General features: G+C 51.9%; 1 protein-coding gene across 10 annotated transcripts in view; it reads right to left on the reverse strand.

Moving 5' to 3' along the window:
• Positions 1-18,587, reverse strand: part of DYSF (dysferlin) — an 80,340-nt gene that overhangs the window by 13,529 nt on the left and 48,224 nt on the right. For 5 of the 10 annotated variants that reach the window (XM_032108323.1, XM_032108322.1, XM_032108321.1 and 2 more), the window contains 11 exons: positions 16,461-16,472; positions 15,316-15,414; positions 14,629-14,757; positions 13,731-13,886; positions 12,373-12,464; positions 9,792-9,962; positions 9,207-9,349; positions 5,964-6,103; positions 5,068-5,156; positions 4,756-4,851; positions 2,134-2,275 (listed from right to left, as the gene is read on the reverse strand). In XM_032108323.1, the coding sequence (XP_031964214.1) occupies positions 2,134-2,275; positions 4,756-4,851; positions 5,068-5,156; positions 5,964-6,103; positions 9,207-9,349; positions 9,792-9,962; positions 12,373-12,464; positions 13,731-13,886; positions 14,629-14,757; positions 15,316-15,414; positions 16,461-16,472 (1,269 nt within the window). The remainder of the gene's footprint in view (positions 1-2,133; positions 2,276-4,755; positions 4,852-5,067; positions 5,157-5,963; positions 6,104-9,206; positions 9,350-9,791; positions 9,963-12,372; positions 12,465-13,730; positions 13,887-14,628; positions 14,758-15,315; positions 15,415-16,460; positions 16,473-18,587) is intronic. The other 5 variants (XM_032108328.1, XM_032108326.1, XM_032108327.1 and 2 more) reach the window with 1 other exon arrangement.

The raw sequence follows: 18,587 nt of genomic DNA on the forward strand, positions 1-18,587 counted from the left end.
CTGCCCCTGGATCCCTGGGAATGTCCAAGGCCAGGCTGGACACTGGGGCTTGGATCCACCTGGGATGGTGGGAGGTGTCCCTGGACAGAACTGGATGAGCTTTCAGCTCCCTTCCCAGCCAAACCATCCCATAATTCTGTGATTCCTAATCCACCTGGCCACACTGCCGGGAGCTCTGGTGTGGAACAAACAAAGGAAAATCATTGGAAAACTCCTTCCCTCCTGGCCCAGTTGGGCACAGGTGGTTTTGAGCAGCTCCCAATTCGCCACAGTCACTCCCAACTTTTGATTGAAATTCCACCTTCCAGCGCCTGCCTTTCCAGCCGGGATTTTTACGGCCGCAGGAACGAAGCCGGAGTTCAAACAGCACATGGCGAGATCAAAAAATTCCCGCAGCCGGAATGCTCCACCCGGCTTTTCCTTCATTATTCCGGCCTTTACGGAGAGCTTTTACAAGGTGTTTATTTTCGGATCCAGCGTCGGCAGCCATGTGGTGGGAAGAGATTCCAGATAGGCACAGCGGGATGGATTTGCTTAAAGGGGTTTATGGACGGGTCTTGGCTTTTTCCAAGCGGGATAATTGGATGTAGTACACCCTGTACTTGGGATTTGTTGGATATGAAGCGTGAAATGGGCCCGGCTGGATTCTGTCAATCATTGGAACTGCCCAGGGAGGCCTTTGGAAGCTGGGAATTGTCTGGGATGGGGGATTCGTTTGGCATCCTCCCAGCCGAGGCGCTGGTTCCATGGAAAATAAGATGGGATGGGCATCCTGGTGGGTTTTGGGGATCACTGTGGGTTTTGGGGATCCTGGTGGGTTTTGCGGATTCCAGGGGGTTTTGGGGATCCTGGTGGGTTTTGGGGATCACTGTGGGTTTTGGGGATCCTGGTGGGTTTTGGGGATCACTGTGGGTTTTGGGGATCACTGTGGGTTTTGGGGATTCCAGGGGGTTTTGGGGATCCTGAGGGGATTATGGAATCCCTGAGGTTGGAAAATTCTCCAGGATCACCAAGTCCAAGCTGTGCCCGATCCCCACCTTGGCACTGAGGGACACATCCAGGAATTCCTTGGACACCTCCAGGGATGGGCACTCCAAAGCTCCCTGGGCACTTCCAATGCCTGACCATCTTTTCCATGGAAAAATTCCTTCTGATATCCAAAATCCAGGGATGAAGGCTCAGGATTAGTGGATGAAGGACTTTGAGCCTCCCGGGAGGTGCTGCAGGAAGCCTGGATTGTCCACAGATCCCAAAGAGCCAAAAAAATGACGGAATCGTGGAATGGTTTGGGTTGGAAGGGACCTTAAAGATGATCCAGTTCCACCCCTTGCCAGGGATAGGGAATTTTCCATTGGATTATTCCTCTTAATCCTTTTAATCCTCTAAATCTCCAGGTGAAGGAAATTTAAATTCTCCCTCCTCTATTGCTCGGTGTCCCATTTTCCCTAATTCCCATGATTTCCATGATTTCCACCCTCCAATTTTCCCCTGCATTATTCCATGCACCCAGCCCAGCTCCACTCCTGTTTCCTTCCCGTCCTGGAATTCCCACACCCCACTGCATGAACTGATCCAAGGAACACCGGGAGCAGGCAGAGGAGCAAGGGGATCAAAATCCCACCCAAAAAAATCCCATCCATTTCAACTCCCAATCCTTGAATCCAAAGCTTTTCTTCCAGTGGCACATCCCAACCCGTGTTCCCATCAGGAATTTGGAGGCAGCTCCTTCTTTTCCCAATTTTTAGCCTTTTTGGGAAGTTTTTGCATGGCACGACATCCGTTATTCCATGCTAGGAAACAGAGGTTCCCACCAAACCATCCCCATGGGATTGCCATCTCCAGCTTTGGAAGATCCCTGTTGTCCAAGAGCACTCGGACACATCTTCCAATATTTTTCCTGCTCCAGCCTGGAGGATCCTTTCCCATAGGGATGAGTGTCTCCAAAAAAACCCACCTCTAATTCCAACCCTGTTTTTCTTCCAAATGCAGATTTTTGAACAAAATTCCCACCATTTCACAGTCAGAACCACGGAAAGGCCAAGCCTTGCACGGCTCCGCTTGTGAAGGTCTAAAATTCCCCTTTCAGCCCAGAATTCCCACAGGGATGCAGAAATTCCATCCAGGATAACTCACCTTCTTGGCCACGTGGCACATCTGCTCTGCTGGGAGATAATCGAAGGGAAAGACGAATCTCCAGTTGAAATTCCCTTCTCCTCCCATGGATCTGTAGTGGACATCCGTCTTCTGCTTGTTCTCCTCGTGTCCCACCAGCCACCTGCCAGGGACAAACAGAGCCCATGGAAAAGCGGGATCACGGCGAGGATTTGGGATCTCGCTCAATGTTACAACATCCACGAGTAGGAAATGAAATGTTCCTGGTCCCGGTGGCTGCTGGGGATAGGGAAAACCTGGAGATGGGAGAGGGAATGCAGCAGTTCCAGGGTTGGGAGATCAATCAGTGCTGCGGGTGGCAACTCCAGAATTATGGAATCATGGAATCATGGAATGGTTTGGGATGGAAGGATCTTAAGGATCATCCCATTCTCACCCCATTCCATGGGCAGGGACACCTCCCACTATCCCAGCTGGATCCAAGCCCCAGTGTCCAGCCTGGCCTTGGACATTCCCAGGGATCCAGGGGCAGCCCCAGCTGCTCTGGCAATTCCAGCCCAGCCCCTCCCCACCCTCCCAGCCAGCAATTCCTTCCCAACATCCCAGCCCAAGCTCCCCTTTCCCACTGGGAAGCCATTCCCTGCCTCCTGGCCCTCCAGCCCTTGGCCCCAGTCCCTCTGCAGCTCTCCTGGAGCCCCTTTAGGCCCTGCAAGGGGCTCGCAGCTCTCCCTGGCTCCTTCCCTTCTCCAGGGCAACATTCCCAGCTCTCCCAGGCTGTCCATCACTTCCTCAGGAATCCTGTCCACAGCTTGACAGCCTCTTCCATGGAGAGTTTTTCCCTAATATCCTACAAGGATAGGGAGGTTCCAGTCCCTGCACAGGAGGCAGCAATGGATGGAAGTAAAAGTCTCCACTGGATCCCTGATCCATAGGGCAGATCCTCAGGCACAAAAAGGATCCTTTCATCCCTTCCCAATAGGATTTTTCAGGATGACTCTCCTTGGGGATGGAAGATCTGGAAGCTGAGGAAGTTTTGAACTCATTTCAAGCCCTGCAAGATTCATTTGGATGCTAAAAATCGGGAAAGGGATTTCAGCAATCCCTGGATGCTCCCACTTTTCCAGCAGCATGACTTTTTAGGAGTCCCAAAAGACACGGAGCAGCTTAACCGGAGCTGATAACAACGGACTTGATGGGAATACCGGGAAAGCAGCACGGCATTCTGGATTTACAGGGGGAAAATCGGGATTGTAAAAGGCGGATTTACAGTCTGTTCCCAAATCCCGCCTCTTCCTGCCTATAAATCCCAAGAAGGCACAAAACAAGGAACTCCCTTGGCTGGGAGTTCCACAAAATAAATCCTAAATGGAGTCAGTCAGGGAAGAGAATGTGCTGAAGGAGCTGTTTCCAGGAATAAAGGGAATTCCAAAGAAAGCAGCCGTGCAAATAATCCAATCTATGAGCACGGAAAAAGTCTGGGAGAGGAGTTGGGAATGAGCAGACAACAAGATCCTCTCTCTATGGCCAGGCTGCTCCCACATCTCATCCCACTATGGGAACATCCAAGCGGTCCAAGGAAAAATATTGCCATGGGATCATCCCAGAGATCTGAAGAAAAAGGTTGTGAGCTCAGCAGAGACGTGTCATCCAAAAAACTGGATCCGTGGCTGGAGAGGTGTGGATCCATAGTTGGAGAGGCGTGGATCCATAGTTGGAGTGTTGTGGATCCACGACTGGAGATGTGGATCCATGGTTGGAAAGGTGTGGATCCATGGCTGGAGAGGTGTGGATCCATGACTGGAGAGGTGTGGATCCATAGTTGGAAAGCCATGGATCCATGGTTGGAAAGGTGTGGATCCACAGTTGGGAAGGCGTGGATCCATGGCTGAAGAGGTGTGGATCCATGGTTGGAAAGATGTGGATCCATGACTGGAGATGTGGATCCATAGTTGGAAAGCTGTGGATCCATAGTTGGAGTGTTGTGGATCCATGGCTGGAGAGGTGTGGATCCATGGTTGGAAAGGCGTGGATCCATGGTTGGAAAGGTGTGGATCCATGACTGGAGATGTGGATCCATAGTTGGAAAGGTGTGGATCCATAGTTGGAAAGGTGTGGATCCATGGCTGGAGAGGTGTGGATCCATGGTTGGAAAGGTGTGGATCCATGGTTGGAGAGGCGTGGATCCATGGCTGGAGAGGTGGATCCATGACTGGAGAGGTGTGGATCCATGACTGGAGATGTGGATCCATGGTTGGAAAGGCGTGGATCCATGGCTGGAGAGGTGGATCCATGACTGGAGAGGTGTGGATCCATGACTGGAGAGGTGTGGATCCATAGTTGGAGAGGTGTGGATCCATGGTTGGAAAGCTGTGGATCCATGACTGGAGATGTGGATCCATGGCTGGAGATGTGGATCCACAGTTGGAAAGCTGTGGATCCATGACTGGAGATGTGGATTCATAGTTGGAAATCCATGGATCCATAACTGCAACAGTTACGATGAACTGGAGAGCTGTGATGATTCCTCCATCCCAGCAGGATCCACGTCTATCCCACAATGCCAAGGACCACCTTCATTCCTTCCCTGCTGCTCCTGCACCTCCAGCCTCCGGAATCCGGGAGACTCCGGAGTGGGACACTCACCCTTTGACGTAGATGTCGCTCATCTTCTCCCCGGTGATGCTGAGGTCATCCAGGATCACATCCTTGGTGTTCCAGATGATGCAGCGGAGGTAGAACCTGGAAAATTCCAGGAATAAAACCATGGAAAGGTGGGAAACTCATCCACCTGGAAGCCCAGTTGTCCCGCTGAGGGATTTCCCTGTGGGAGCTGTTTCCCTGGAATGATCCCACACCTGTCCCTCAACCGGGTGGATGAATCCATTCCCACCCGAGGCTTCCAAGCATTCCCAGCTCCCTTCCTGAAGAAAAGATGAGGAAAAAATGGGAAGTTACCTCTTGGCTTTGCGTGGAGTGACATTGAAAGGGGGGCCGGGATGTCCAAGGGATTTGGGAAACAGATCCACCCACATCTGGAGCTTTCCCTGCATGGAAAAACAGAGCCCTGAAGCCTCAGGAGATTCCAAACGGGCACCTGAACTTCCCCAGGGAGAACTGGGATCCTTGGGTGGGAAGGGACGATTCCTCAATGGAAAAGTGGCATTAAAATTATTTTAGGGATAGTTGGGAATGTGTTGATGGATGGAAATCCTGGGAAGCAGCTGAGGGAGGTGGGAATGGTCTGGAGCACCAGGAAAAGCTGTGGGAGCTGGGAAAGGGGCTCAGCCTGGAAAAAACAGGGATCGGGGGTTTCTGGCTCTCCACAGCTTCCTGAAAGGCGGGAATTGGGATCTGCTCCCGGGGAATAACAGGAAAAGAGGGAACAGCTTCCAGCTCTGCCAGGGGAGGCTCAGGGTGGACATCAGCAGGAATTTCCTCATGGAAAGGGTGCTCAGGCTGTGGAATTGCCCAGGGAGCTTTGGAGTGCCCATCCCTGGAGGTGTCCAAGGAATTCCTGGATGTGTCCCTCAGTGCCAAGGTGGGGATCGGGCACAGCTTGGACTCGCTGATCCTGGAGGATTTTCCAACCTCAGGGATCCCAGGATTCTGGGAGAAGAATTCTGAGTAGGACTTTTAGACCAAAAATGTAAAATTAAATAAATTAAATTAAATTAAATTAAATCAACTTAAATTCAAAAATGGGAGCCGATCCTGGAGGGAATGACCACCTCCACTCCCTGGGACCATCCCGTATCCCAGGGCAGACATTCCCAGCAGGATTCTCCCCCTGGATATGGCTGGATCAGGAGATGACGTTCCCGGGCTCATCGCGGCCACATTCCCGGACCCACCTGCTCGATGTCTGGCTGGAGGGGGCTGTAAAGGCGCCGGGTCTCCACGTGCTCCGGAACCAATCCCTGCTTCCGGAGCGCAGCCAGGGCAAGCCGCTCCTCCACCGGCCCCAGGTGCGGATTCGGGGGTTTTCCATCCTCTGGGAATTGGAGAAGTGCAGAGTTCATCCCACAGGAATGGATTTTGGCCAGGAAGAGCTGGAGCAGTGCAGCCTCCATTCCCAAATCCATCGCCACAAACAATCCTCAGCACAGGTATCCCATTCCCAGTGGGAAAACCTGTGGGGACCCTCGTGCAACCACCCCGCAAATCAGAGCCAGGGAAACAGGACAAAGATCCAGCTGGATCCCATGGAAAGAGGAATCCAATGATTGATCCTGCTCCTGTGTCCAGGTCTCCTAAAGTCCCAGAAATCGGGATTCCCGTCAACCCTCAGCTGATGTTCCCACTCCCAACAGTTTATCCCAGAGTTTAAAGCCATCCAGGATCTTCAGCTGGGCGGAGAGGAATGAGCCCAGTGGGATCCCATTTCTTCTCTGCTGGATTTGGGGTGAAAGATGGGAATGGGAAGAGGAGGAAGGACATGGAGACACCACCAGCACAGCCTGGGGCTTGTTCCAAGCTCCTACTCCAGTCCAAGTCCCTGCTCCAGTCCCACCAGGATATTTGTGGTCCTCCATCCATGGAAGACCTGGAATTATCTCCTCCTCCTCCTCCCCTGCTCCACACCAGCCCCTGATCCTGCCTAAAATGGGCCAAAATTCCTCAATAATGGACATTCCTGCCTTCTCTTCCTGGTCAGGATCCATCCATCCATCCACCCATCCATCCATCCATCCCAGTATGGCCAATGGCCAGCTCCTGCCTCCCCATCCCATTCCTGGGATGGGACACGATGCCCTATCCTTGGATATCAGGAAAGTGGTGGAGTCCCCACCCCTGGGGGTGTCCAAGAAAAAACTGGAAATGACATTTGGACAAGGTTGGACTCGATCTCAAAGGTCTTTTCCAACCCGAATTCTGAGATTCCAGGATCTTCAAGGACGTTCCCAACCTAAAAGATTCCCTGATTCTCTGAATCCAACCCAAACGATCCCAAAATCCCAGGCTGGAGTTGGTGGACTTCACCCCACTCTACTCATGCTCCTTCCAGGACCTTTGAAGCACAACACACTCCATAAATATTATTCCAACTCCACCAAATCCAGGTGAGATATCCCAGCTCCTTCCTTGGCAAGGAAGCGCTTAACTCCAGCCAGCTGGGCTAATTCCCAACGATTTCCCAAGTCCTGGAATCCTGGTGTGTGCGCACACGTGCGGCTTTACACACCGGAAAAAGAACGAGCCCCGCTCGGAGAACAACGAATCTGGGATTTATGGAACAACGGGCTGGGGGGAGAGGCTTGTAAAATCCCGGCTCTCGTGTTTAACGGCTCCAGTTTATTCCCAGTCCGGCTCCGGAGCTCGCAGCTGGATTCCAGATCTGCTCCGGGTCAAGCCTCGGGCTTTGTTCTGCTGTTTGAACTCGCGGCCATTAAAGCAGGCGAAGGTGACAGCAGGCGCTGGCACGGGGGGGGGGGACACATTTTAACACCTCCCCAGCTTTCCCTGGAAAATTTTTCCATAAGGAGAGGCTGTAAAGGATTCCTTGCTTCCCTTCTCCTCAGGGGAAAAGTTGAATTCCTGAAGGAATTTGTGCTTTGTTTCCCCAGAGCACAGAGAGGGGCCAGCCCTGGGTTGTGCCTCGTTTTGTGTCTCTGGTGATGTCCTAAAAAAAGCCAATCAAACTTTAGGTGGGATATTGGGAATTCTTCCCTGCGGTGGTGGGGAGGCCCTGGAGGAGAATTCCCAGAGAAGCTGTGGCTGCCCCTGAATGTCTGGAAGTGTGCAAGGCCAGGTTGGATCTACCTGGGATAGTGGGAGGTGTCCCTGCCCATGGAGGGGGTGGAACTGGATCATCTTTAAGGTCCTTCCAACCCAAACCATTCCAGGATTCCAAACTGCGGCTCCTGGACCTGACCCAGTGGGATTTCACCTCCTCCCAGGGCCAAAACCCTTTTTTTGTGCCTTAAAGAAGAGTTTTCCCAAAAAAAACCACCTCTTATCCCAGGAATGTTGGGTCAGATGGAGGTGCCATAGGCAAACAAAAAACTCCTCCCCAAAATTCCAGGACTTTTGCCCTCTTTGGTAGAAGTTAGGTTTGTCCCCCGATTCCCCCAAATCCTGACGGAATTCCCAGGCCCGTGTGTGGGATATTGTCTCCCTCTAGTGACCATCCCCAAAATGAGATTCCAGTGGCAGAGCTGCTCTTCCGGCTCCGGCAGCACTTGGAATATCAGGTTGGAGCTTCCCATCCCACAGTGGGGTGGGGTTGGATTTGTGTCAATCACCGGACTGAAGGTCTGGAATTCAATCCCAGCATTTGGGACACAGCCACGTTTGGGAATGGCTCAGAGCCAATGGGGACAGTGAGGGGGAGGGTGGGGACAATGCCATCGCCCACTCCTGACCTCCAGGATGTCCCTCTTCACGATGACTCCAAGCACTCGGAACATCAGGCTGGAGCTTCTCACTCCCAGTCTGGAGGTGTTGGGTTTGGTCCAACTCAAGGTCAATGTTCCTGGATTGAAGGTCTGGGTTCAATCCCAGGATGTGGAGCACGGCCAAGTTTGGGAATGGGTCAGAGCCAATGGGGACAGTGAGGGGGAGGATGAGGACAAGTCCCTCACCCACTCCTGGCCTTCACAATAACCCTTCTTGTGACATCTCCATGCACTTGGAATGTCAGGTTGGAGCTTCTCACTCCCAAGCTGGGGGTGTTGGGTTTGGTCAAACTCAAGGTCAGTGTTCCTGGATTGAAGGTCTCCAATCCCAGGATTTGGAGCATGGCCAAGTTTGGGAAAAGTGCAGAGCCAACATGGACGGTGAGGAGAAGAATGGGGACAATGCCATCACCCACTCCTGGCCTCCATAATGCTCCTCATGATGTCTCCATGCACTTGGAACATCAGTTTGGAGCTTCCCACAAACATAAGGTCAACGTTCCTGGATTGAAGGTCTCCAATCCCAGGATTTGAAGCATGGCCAAGTTTGGGAAAAGTGCAGAGCCAACGTGGAAATGGAGGAGAAGGTTGGGGACAATGCCATCACCCAGTCTTGGTGATGTCTCCATGACATCCAGCTCCACCCCTTGCTCTGCATAAGGGAAATTCTGCTATCCCGAAGCATCCATGACATCTTACCCAGCTCGGACAGGACATATTCCTGCTCCCGGAAGATGATCCGGTCGGATTTGTAGGTGGGAGCTTTGTAGTTGTGCTGCAGGGAGAAGAGCTGGAGCAGCTGGGAAGGGCGGAGTTGGTCTCGCCACTGATTGGGGCCGGAGCTGAAACCGAACAGAATCATGGAATCATGGAATGGGTTGGGTTGGAAAAAGGTCAAAGATCATCCAATGCCACCCAGGGACACCTCCCACTATCCCAGGTGGATCCAAGTCCCAATGTCCAACCTGGTCCCAGGGATCCAGGGGCAGCCCCAGCTGCTCTGGCAATTCCAGCCCAGCCCCTGCCCACCCTCCCAACCAGCAATTCCTTCCCAAGATCCCATGTAAATCTCCCATTCCAGGGATGGGGCAGCCCCAGCTTCTCTGGGAGTGTCCTCAGCACGAGGTCACCAGGAGACACCAGGGATGGAACAGGATCTCCCTGGAGGAGAATCAGGACTCTGGGAAGTACAGCTCGACAAGTTCCCCTTGCCATGATCCCGTGGCCACCTCAGCAACCCAGTCCTGGGACCCACGGCCATTCCAAGCCCATGGAGATACCCACGTGCAGTAGGTTTGGGGGAGGCCACAGCGCGCCCCGTATTTGGACAGGAAGCGATTCTCCAGGTCGATGACGGTCTCGCCGATCTTCTCATCCTTGGACAGGAGGTCGTAGTCGTAGAGGGTGACCTTGAGGTCCTTCTCCAGAGGCAGGGTGCAGCTCAGCTCGAACATCCTGGAAACGGGAGCGGAGAAATGCTTGGGAAAAGAGGATGGTGCCGCTGGAATTCCATGGGAATGGATCCACACCCACCCCATCCCACCAGTAATGGGATGGATCGTTGGTCACATTGGACCAGCAGTGCCAGGGCTGTGTTGTGGTGGCTGAGTTTATCAAGGAATCACGGAACCATGGAATGGGTTGGGCCAGGAGACACCTCAGTGACCTCATTCCACACCTCCCACTGTCCCAGGTGGATCCAAGCCCCAGTGTCCAGCCTGGCCTTGGACATTCCCAGGGATCCAGGGGCAGCCCCAGCTGCTCTGGCAATTCCAGCCCAGCCCCTCCCCACCCTCCCAGCCAGCAATTCCTTCCCAACATCCCAGCCCAAGCTCCCCTTTCCCACTGGGAAGCCATTCCCTGCCTCCTGGCCCTCCAGCCCTTGGCCCCAGTCCCTCTGCAGCTCTCCTGGAGCCCCTTTAGGCCCTGCAAGGGGCTCGCAGCTCTCCCTGGCTCCTTCCCTTCTCCAGGGCTCCGCTCCCGTGATCCATGTGTGGAAATGGAACCAAGCCTGCCCTGGGTTAATTTTTCCCTGGATAAATTCTTCCCAAAGAAACATTGATCCCATTTAGTTCCTCCTAATTGGACCTGACAGAGGTCGCTGCGATATCCAGGGAAAAAGAGGAACAGGTGGGAGTCCGGAATCCTCATTGCCATGGAGTTTGAAGAGGGGAAGAAATGACAGCTTTGGGAAAAAAATCCTCTTTGAGGAAATATCCAAAACAGGAGTCAGGCCTGGAATCATGGAATTCCAGACTGGTTTGGGTTGGAAGAACCTTAAATCCCATCGAATTCCAACCCAAGGCAGGGGCACCTTCCACCAGCCCCAGATCCACCCCTCTGGATACAAATGGATCCAAACTGAGCCAGCCTCATGGATTTTGGAGACGCGGAATGTGGCACGACTGGGAGTGCTGGAGAATCTGAGCACCACCACAGTAAATAATAAATAATAAATAGTAAATAGTAAATAGTAAATAATAAATAATAAATAATAAATAATAAATAATAAATAAAATCTGGGACTGGGAACACAAACAGGGATCAAATCCTGCTTCCCATAAAATCCATCTGATTTTCCAAGGGTGCTCCCACCAGTCCAGGCCACCAATGCTGGGACACCTTCCCAACAAAGCAAGATGGAGAGGGAGTTAAGTTTAGATGGGATGTTGGGAAAAAATTCCTCCCTGGGAGGGTGGGGAGGGGCTGGGCTGGAATTGCCAGAGCAGCTGGGGCTGCCCCTGGATCCCTGGGAATGCCCAAGGCCAGGCTGGACACTGGGGCTTGGATCCACCTGGGATAGTGGGAGGTGTCCCTGCCCATGGATGGGGTGGAACTGTTGGGATTTAAGGTCTTTTCCAACCCAGACCATTCCATGATTCCATAATTCTTTGATAAAACTTCCCACCCTGGCTTTACACCCCAGTTCCTGGCTGCTGATAAACCCCCAGGTCCTGGCAGCTGATAACCGCAAGTCCTGGCTGATTTTCACCCCAGTTCCTGGCTGCTGATAAACCCCCAGGTCCTGGCAGCTGATAACCCCAGGTCCTGGCTGGTTTTAAACCCCCAGGTCCTGGCAGCTGATCTTAAATGCCAGGTTCTGGCTGCTGATAACCCCCCAGGTCCTGGCAGCTGATAACCCCCGGTCCTGGCTGGTTTTAAACCCCCAGGTCCTGGCAGCTGATCTTAAATGCCAGGTTCTGGCTGCTGATAACCCCCCAGGTCCTGGCAGCTGATAACCCCCCAAGTCCTGGCAGCTGATTTTAAACCCCCAGGTTCTGGCTGCTGTTAAACCACAGGTCCTGGCAGCTGATAACCCCAGGTTCTGGCTGATTTTAACTCCAGGTCCTGGCAGCTGATAAACCCCAGGTCCTGGCTGATTTTAACCGCAGGTCCTGGCAGCTGATTTTAAACCCCCAGGTCCTGGCAGCTGTAACCCCCAGGTCCTGGCTGCTGTTAAAGCCCAGATCCTGGCTGCTGTTAAAGCCCAGGTCCTGGCTGCTGTGTAAAGCCAGGTCCTGGCTGCCATTAAAATCCCATTTCCTGGTTTTTTCCCAGCTGGCTGCCCTCCAGCTCCAGCCAATTACTTCGTGTTGTTCCCAGTTCCTCCTGCACTCTTAATTAGTGCCTTAATTACTCCCTTCCTCTCCTTAAAATCTGCTCCAGAGTGGCTGCTGGGAATGGTTATCCTGCTTTTCCCCAGCCTTCCCGCACAGGTGGAAAATTCCGCAGGGACGCTTCCCACTATCCCAGGTTGCTCCAACCTGGAATTGGGTGCTGGAATGGGAAGCTCTGCTTGGCCCAGCACAATTCCTTCAATAGGACATCAAAAATTCCATGGATCCTGAATGGAATCCACACTTACTTCCCAAAGACAGGCTCCAGAGTGCAGGGAAGGTAATTTTCCTGGTCATTTATGGATTTCTTTCCCACGGAAATCTTCACGTAGGGATCGCACTGGAGGTGGGAACGGAAAGAAACACAAAAATCCCGTGGGGTTGTTGGATTGGGAGTGACCTTAAAACCCGCTCAATCCCACTCTTTTCCATAGGTTGTTCCAAATCCCATCCCTTTCCCGACTCAAATTATTCTGGGAATCGGGCATCAGTTTGGAAAGCAGGGAATTTCATTCAAGTCAGATTTTTTTGCCAGGAGACGCAAAAAACTCAAGGAAAAGATCCAATTCCACTAAAAGACTTCACCTGGATCTACAGGGATCCACCATCCCCGTCACATCCAAAAATTCCCTGGAAAAAAGATCCAGGCCAAGTTTCCTCATCATTTTTCCCTGATTTCCCTTTTCCTGCTGATTTGTTTTTTAAGGAATGGACGGGAAACAGCACTCAGGGAATGGAATGAGCACCCAAGTCTTCCTTGGGCTGGGATGAGCCTCTGGAAAATTTCCATCCCAGGGGAAACTTGGGATCAAATTTCGGTTGGTTTGGGGTTTTAAATTAAAAAAAAAAAAAAGGGTTTTTTCCTTCTTTTTAATGCTCGGGAATCACTTATGGGAGATTTCTAAGGAATGGAACACTTCCGTTCCAAATCCATTGGAAAAAAAAATGGGAAAATTCAAAAGCGGTTGGAATTTCTTTGTATGCTTTTCCATATATTCCATATATATATTTCCCATATTCCATATATGTATAAATATATTTATTTTTCCATATATTTTCATATACATCCATTTTCCCATCTATTTTCCATATCTATTTATCATTTTCCCATCTATTTTTCCTCACATATTTGCCATGATATTCCTTAACTTTTCCCATTTTCCAGTGAACAAAGAGACTTAAAAAGAATTTTTCCCTGAATTTCTGGGAGTTTTCAGGGAAACAAAAGAGAATTTCCTTTTCTAACCAACACAATTCCCTTTTTCCTGGAATTTTACTTCCATACCAGCAAAGCTTTGCAAGGAGGAATTTTGGGAAAAACAGGATTTTGTTTTCTTCGGCACCAAAACACCAAAAAAAACCCCCAAAATAAAAACAAACCTAAAACTTGTTGAACTAATCCTGAAAAATCAGGATGGAGGAAGAGTTGGCTCCTGGAATTCCCAGATATTACAGTGGAGGCAGAAATGAGAGACAAAGTTGTAAATTTGAAGGCAAATCCACAAATTTTGACCAATTTTGACCAAATTTTGACCAAAAAAGCTGTTCCAAGAATCGACTCCAGGAGCCAGCCCAGAGCTCTTCCAGAGGTTTCCCACCGGGATACCTTCCCATTGGAATCCTTGGGCTGGAGGTCGAAGGCGCGGATGATGTAAACCCGGACCAGACATTCCTGGAGTCCCCTGGCCGGGAGCTGCTGGAATTGCCGGGGAGGCACTGGGACGCGTGGATCGTCGGGAAGAGGGTAAATCCTGAAGGAACCCTGGGAAGGACATGGGAATTCAGGGAACAACATGTGGATGTGGGGCCTGTGGGAGCCAGCTGGGAAAGACCGGAACGAATCATGGAACCATGGAATGGTTTGGATGGGATGGGAGCTGAAAGCTCATCCCAGATCCATGGGCAGGGACACTTCCCACCATCCCAGCTGGATCCAAGCCCCAGTGTCCAGCCTGGCCTTGGACATTCCCAGGGATCCAGGGGCAGCCCCAGCTGCTCTGGCAATTCCAGTCCAGCCCCTGCCCACCCTCCCAGCCAGCAATTCCTTCCCAACATCCCAGCCCAAGCTCCCCTTTCCCACTGGGAAGCCATTCCCTGCCTCCTGGCCCTCCAGGCCTTGGCCCCAGTCCCTGTGCAGCTCTCCTGGAGCCCCTTTAGGCCCTGCAAGGGGCTCGCAGCTCTCCCTGGCTCCTTCCCTTCTCCAGGGCAACATTCCCAGCTCTCCCAGCCTGATCCAGAGGGGCTCCAGAATGCTGGAATGGTTTGGGATGGAAAGGACCTTAAATCCCATCCCATTCCCACCCCATCCATGGGCAGGGACACCTTTCCCTATCCCAGCTTGTCTCCAATCCCCATCCAAGCAGCCTTGGACAGTTCCATGGATGAGCATTCCACAACTCCCACAATTCCTGGAGTCATGGAATGATTTGGGCGGGAAAGGACCTTAAAGATCCTCCAATTCCCAGCCCTATGAACACAATCCATGGGGACGGGGCCATTCCCACCTTGAATTCCCCCACGACTGAGGGGTCATCGCTGGAATCCTGGGATCTCCCCCGGAATAGTTTGAAGGTGTGGCAGAAGTCTGAGAGATGCTCAAATTCCTCCACATTTTCCAGCTCCGTCTCGTAGACCTGAGGAGGAAAAGATGGAGCAGGGAAAAAATTCCAACCAAATCCCTCAATCCCAGGAAAATTCAACCCACTAGGAGAAATTCCCAGGAATTTTCCTCCTTATTTCCCTCTGGGACAGTGAGGAGAATTTGGGAATCCCACAGAAAATTCCAGCCCATCCCAACGACCCAGACAAAGCCAAAGTCTCCTGGAGGGTTTTTCATGGATAGAGATCTTCCAGCTGGGAATATTTTCCTTTAAACCAAGGAAAATCTTCCCTATTTGGGAGTTCGTGTTAAATTTAGGACTTCTTGTGCCTGAATCTCCGTTTTCCCTCAGAAATCCCAGATTTTTCTCATTCCCAAACCCTTCCCAGGGAGGCAGTTCCCCACCCCCTCTGCCACTTCCCAAGGGAAAACTTCCAGGAGTTTCCTGAAAGAATTTTGCAAAGGAAATGGAATTTTCCACACTGAGGAAAACGTTTCATTTTTTTTTTTTTTTAACCCAGATGGGAAAAAAAAGCCTCGAATCCCAAGGAAATCATGGAAAGTGGAATTCCACCCAACGGAAGCCACTCACCTTCAAGGTGTCGAATCCCTTTTCCAAGTAATATCCACATTTTTCCCTCTCTCCCGTGGAAGCGTAAAATTTGCTCCACCAGTCGATGAATTCCTCCTCCTGCAGTTAGAGATCCCAAAGTTACTCCTTTTCCACAAGGAAAATCCCAGGAAAACTGCAGCAACAGCTCCCAGGTTTGGGAAGTGAACCCTGCGTCAACCCCATCCCTGATTTCCAGGTTTTTTGGGATGCTCCCAACCTAAATCCGGCCGTTGCGGCCACTGTGGGTATTCCCAAGAGGATGATTCCCCATGGGAAGATGGTGTAGAGCTCCAAGAAGAATATTCCAAGAATTTGGAGCATTTTTAGGGAATTTTTGGCCAGTCAGAGGGTGGTTTTCCCAGGATTTCCATGCAGGGAATTAATTTAACTCTGGTGTTAACAGCCTGAAATGTCCCAATTTTAGGCTTTCCCTGGAAATTTTTGGGATTTGGGAGACAGGGATTGACTTCCTGGTTGTATCCCAGCACCACCCCAGCCTCCCCATCCCAACAAAACCCGCGGCTAAATGAAAAAAATCCATAAAATTCCCATCTTTCCATTAAAATCCAACAGTGCTCAGATCTTCTGAAGGACACAACCCTTGGATGAAAAAAAAAAATGGGAAGATCCCACAAAATCTCAGCTCCCACCATCACCCATCGCCTCATTCCTGGTGTGAAGCATTCCAGCTCCAAGGATGCTGCTCCAAGAGGAAAAGCGGCCACGCTGGCTCAACAATTCCATGGATTTTATAGGAACCCCGTGTTTTAGATCGCTTTGCCGGCGATCCATGAAAAATTCCTGCAGAATCCTGGTGTCTCCTATGAGGAAGCCACAAAATTCCAGCTCGGTGGCCTCACGGAGGATTCCAAATGGAATTTTACTGGCTCTATATTTGAAGTCAAAGGCACAATGGATGGACATTGGATTTAGTTGGAATATTCCGGAAATTCACTCCAAGGCTTCTGCCACCTCCTGGGTTTTTTTTTGGGGGGAGGGGGAGAATCCAAATTTTCCTTTCATCACTTCCCCATTTTATTGTTTCAAAGGCTCCATTCGGCCATCGTGACATTCCACAGGTATTGGGACACAAGGAAAACGCTTGGATTCATCCCGGGACTTACCCATGGAATCTTCTGCAGCCCCAAGGGAAAGAGTTGGATTAGAGATTTTGGTGGATTTTGACCAATACTCCAATGAAAAACAGGGAGAACATAAAAAGGAGGGAAGTGGAGCAGCTGGAATGTTAACAGCGATGGACATGATTCCATTTGGGAATGGGAAAGCCGTGGGAAGCGATGGATCGGCAAAGGATGGATTGAGGGATTTCATTTATCCAGGGGATGGAAAAAATTCCCTCCAGGTATCCCAAACCGCCTCCAGGGATTTATCCTGGACATGGCACAGAGGATCTCTGGGATCGGGATCTGTACTCCCTTTCCAGCTTTTTCATGGATCCCACTGGGCACAACGCCTGGGTGAGCATCCCTTGTGGATAAATTTATTCCCCAGTGACCAAATCCTCAAATTTTCCTGGAAAAGGAGCTTATTCCCACCTGGAAAGCTGCTGCCATGATTATCCAGAGGTTTCCTGTCTCCTTATCTCTGTTCCCTCCCTCTTGTTCTCACCACCCTTGAACTCCAACCTTTTTCCCAAGAGGGACCCATCCCGTGGATATCCTGGGAATTATGGGATCATTCCCCCTGATCCCATCATCCCAGGAGCTGCAGCAGCTCTGGGAGCAAAGCAGGGCTGGAAGGAGGGGGATTTCTCCTTTATGGAAAAAATTCCTCCCTGAGAGGGTGGGCAGGGGCTGGGCTGGAATTGCCAGAGCAGCTGGGGCTGCCCCTGGATCCCTGGCAGTGCCCAAGGCCAGGCTGGACACTGGGGCTTGGATCCATCTGGGACAGTGGGAGGTGTCCCTGCCCATGGAATGGGATGGGATTTAAGGTCACTTCCATCCCAAACCATTCCAGGATTCTGGAGCCCCTCTGCTCAGGATCAGGCTGGGAGAGCTGGGAATGTTGCCCTGGAGAAGGGAAGGAGGCAGGGAGAGCTGCGAGCCCCTTGCAGGGCCTAAAGGGGCTCCAGGAGAGCTGCAGAGGGACTGGGGCCAAGGGCTGGAGGGCCAGGAGGCAGGGAATGGCTTCCCAGTGGGAAAGGGGAGCTTGGGCTGGGATGGTGGGAAGGAATTGCTGGCTGGGAGGGTGGGGAGGGGCTGGGCTGGAATTGCCAGAGCAGCTGGGGCTGCCCCTGGATCCCTGGGAATGCCCAAGGCCAGGCTGGACACTGGGGCTTGGATCCACCTGGGATAGTGGGAAGTGTCCCTGCCCATGGATCTGGGATGAGATTTCAGATCCTTTCCCACCCAAACCATCCCATGGTCCTACAAACCCCAGCTGTGGAAATCCAGCCCTGGAGATGTCTCTGGGAATGCTTTCCCCCCTCCCCAGTGGTAGTGCCATGGGTTGGCTCCCAAACTGGGAATATCAAAACCATCAGGAACATTCCAGGGGGGCAGCACTGGGAACCATTCCCAGGAGGAGCCATCCGACACCCAGAGCTCTTCCAAGGAACCGTAACCGGAGAAGCCGTGAAATGTGGGCTTGGATTGAGAAGGAGCAAACACAGCAAACAACCAATTATCCCAAATCGTTTACAGACACGGATCAGCTGGAATTGGCTCCGCTCGGCTCTGGTAACGTGTCCTGGGATGGGGGATTTGTGTGTCCGACAGGGAAAGCTGCACGAGCCAGAGTAACCGAGGAGTAACCCCCTTGTAGGGCTCCTCAGCAGGGAACGGACACTCAGAGGTGTCTGAGAGTCCCTCCTGAGCTCCTCTCCTCCAGGAGATGCCCAGGAATCATGGAATTATGGAATGGGAAGGGACCTGGAAGCTCATCCAGCTCCATGGGCAGGGACACCTCCCACTATCTCAGGTGGATCCAGCAGAGGGGCTCCACAAACCTGGAATGGTTTGGATGGGAAGGGAGCTTCAATCCCATCCCATTCCCATCCCATCCATGGGCAGGGACACCTCCCACCATCCCAGGTGGATCCAAGCCCCAGTGTCCAGCCTGGCCTTGGACATTCCCAGGGATCCAGGGGCAGCCCCAGCTGCTCTGGCAATTCCAGCCCAGCCCCTGCCCACCCTCCCAGCCAGCAATTCCTTCCCAACATCCCAGCCCAAGCTCCCCTTTCCCACTGGGAAGCCATTCCCTGCCTCCTGGCCCTCCAGCCCTTGGCCCCA

The sequence above is a fragment of the Corvus moneduloides genome, chromosome 5 (genome assembly GCF_009650955.1).
Source record: "Corvus moneduloides isolate bCorMon1 chromosome 5, bCorMon1.pri, whole genome shotgun sequence".
Lineage (NCBI taxonomy): Eukaryota > Metazoa > Chordata > Aves > Passeriformes > Corvidae > Corvus > Corvus moneduloides.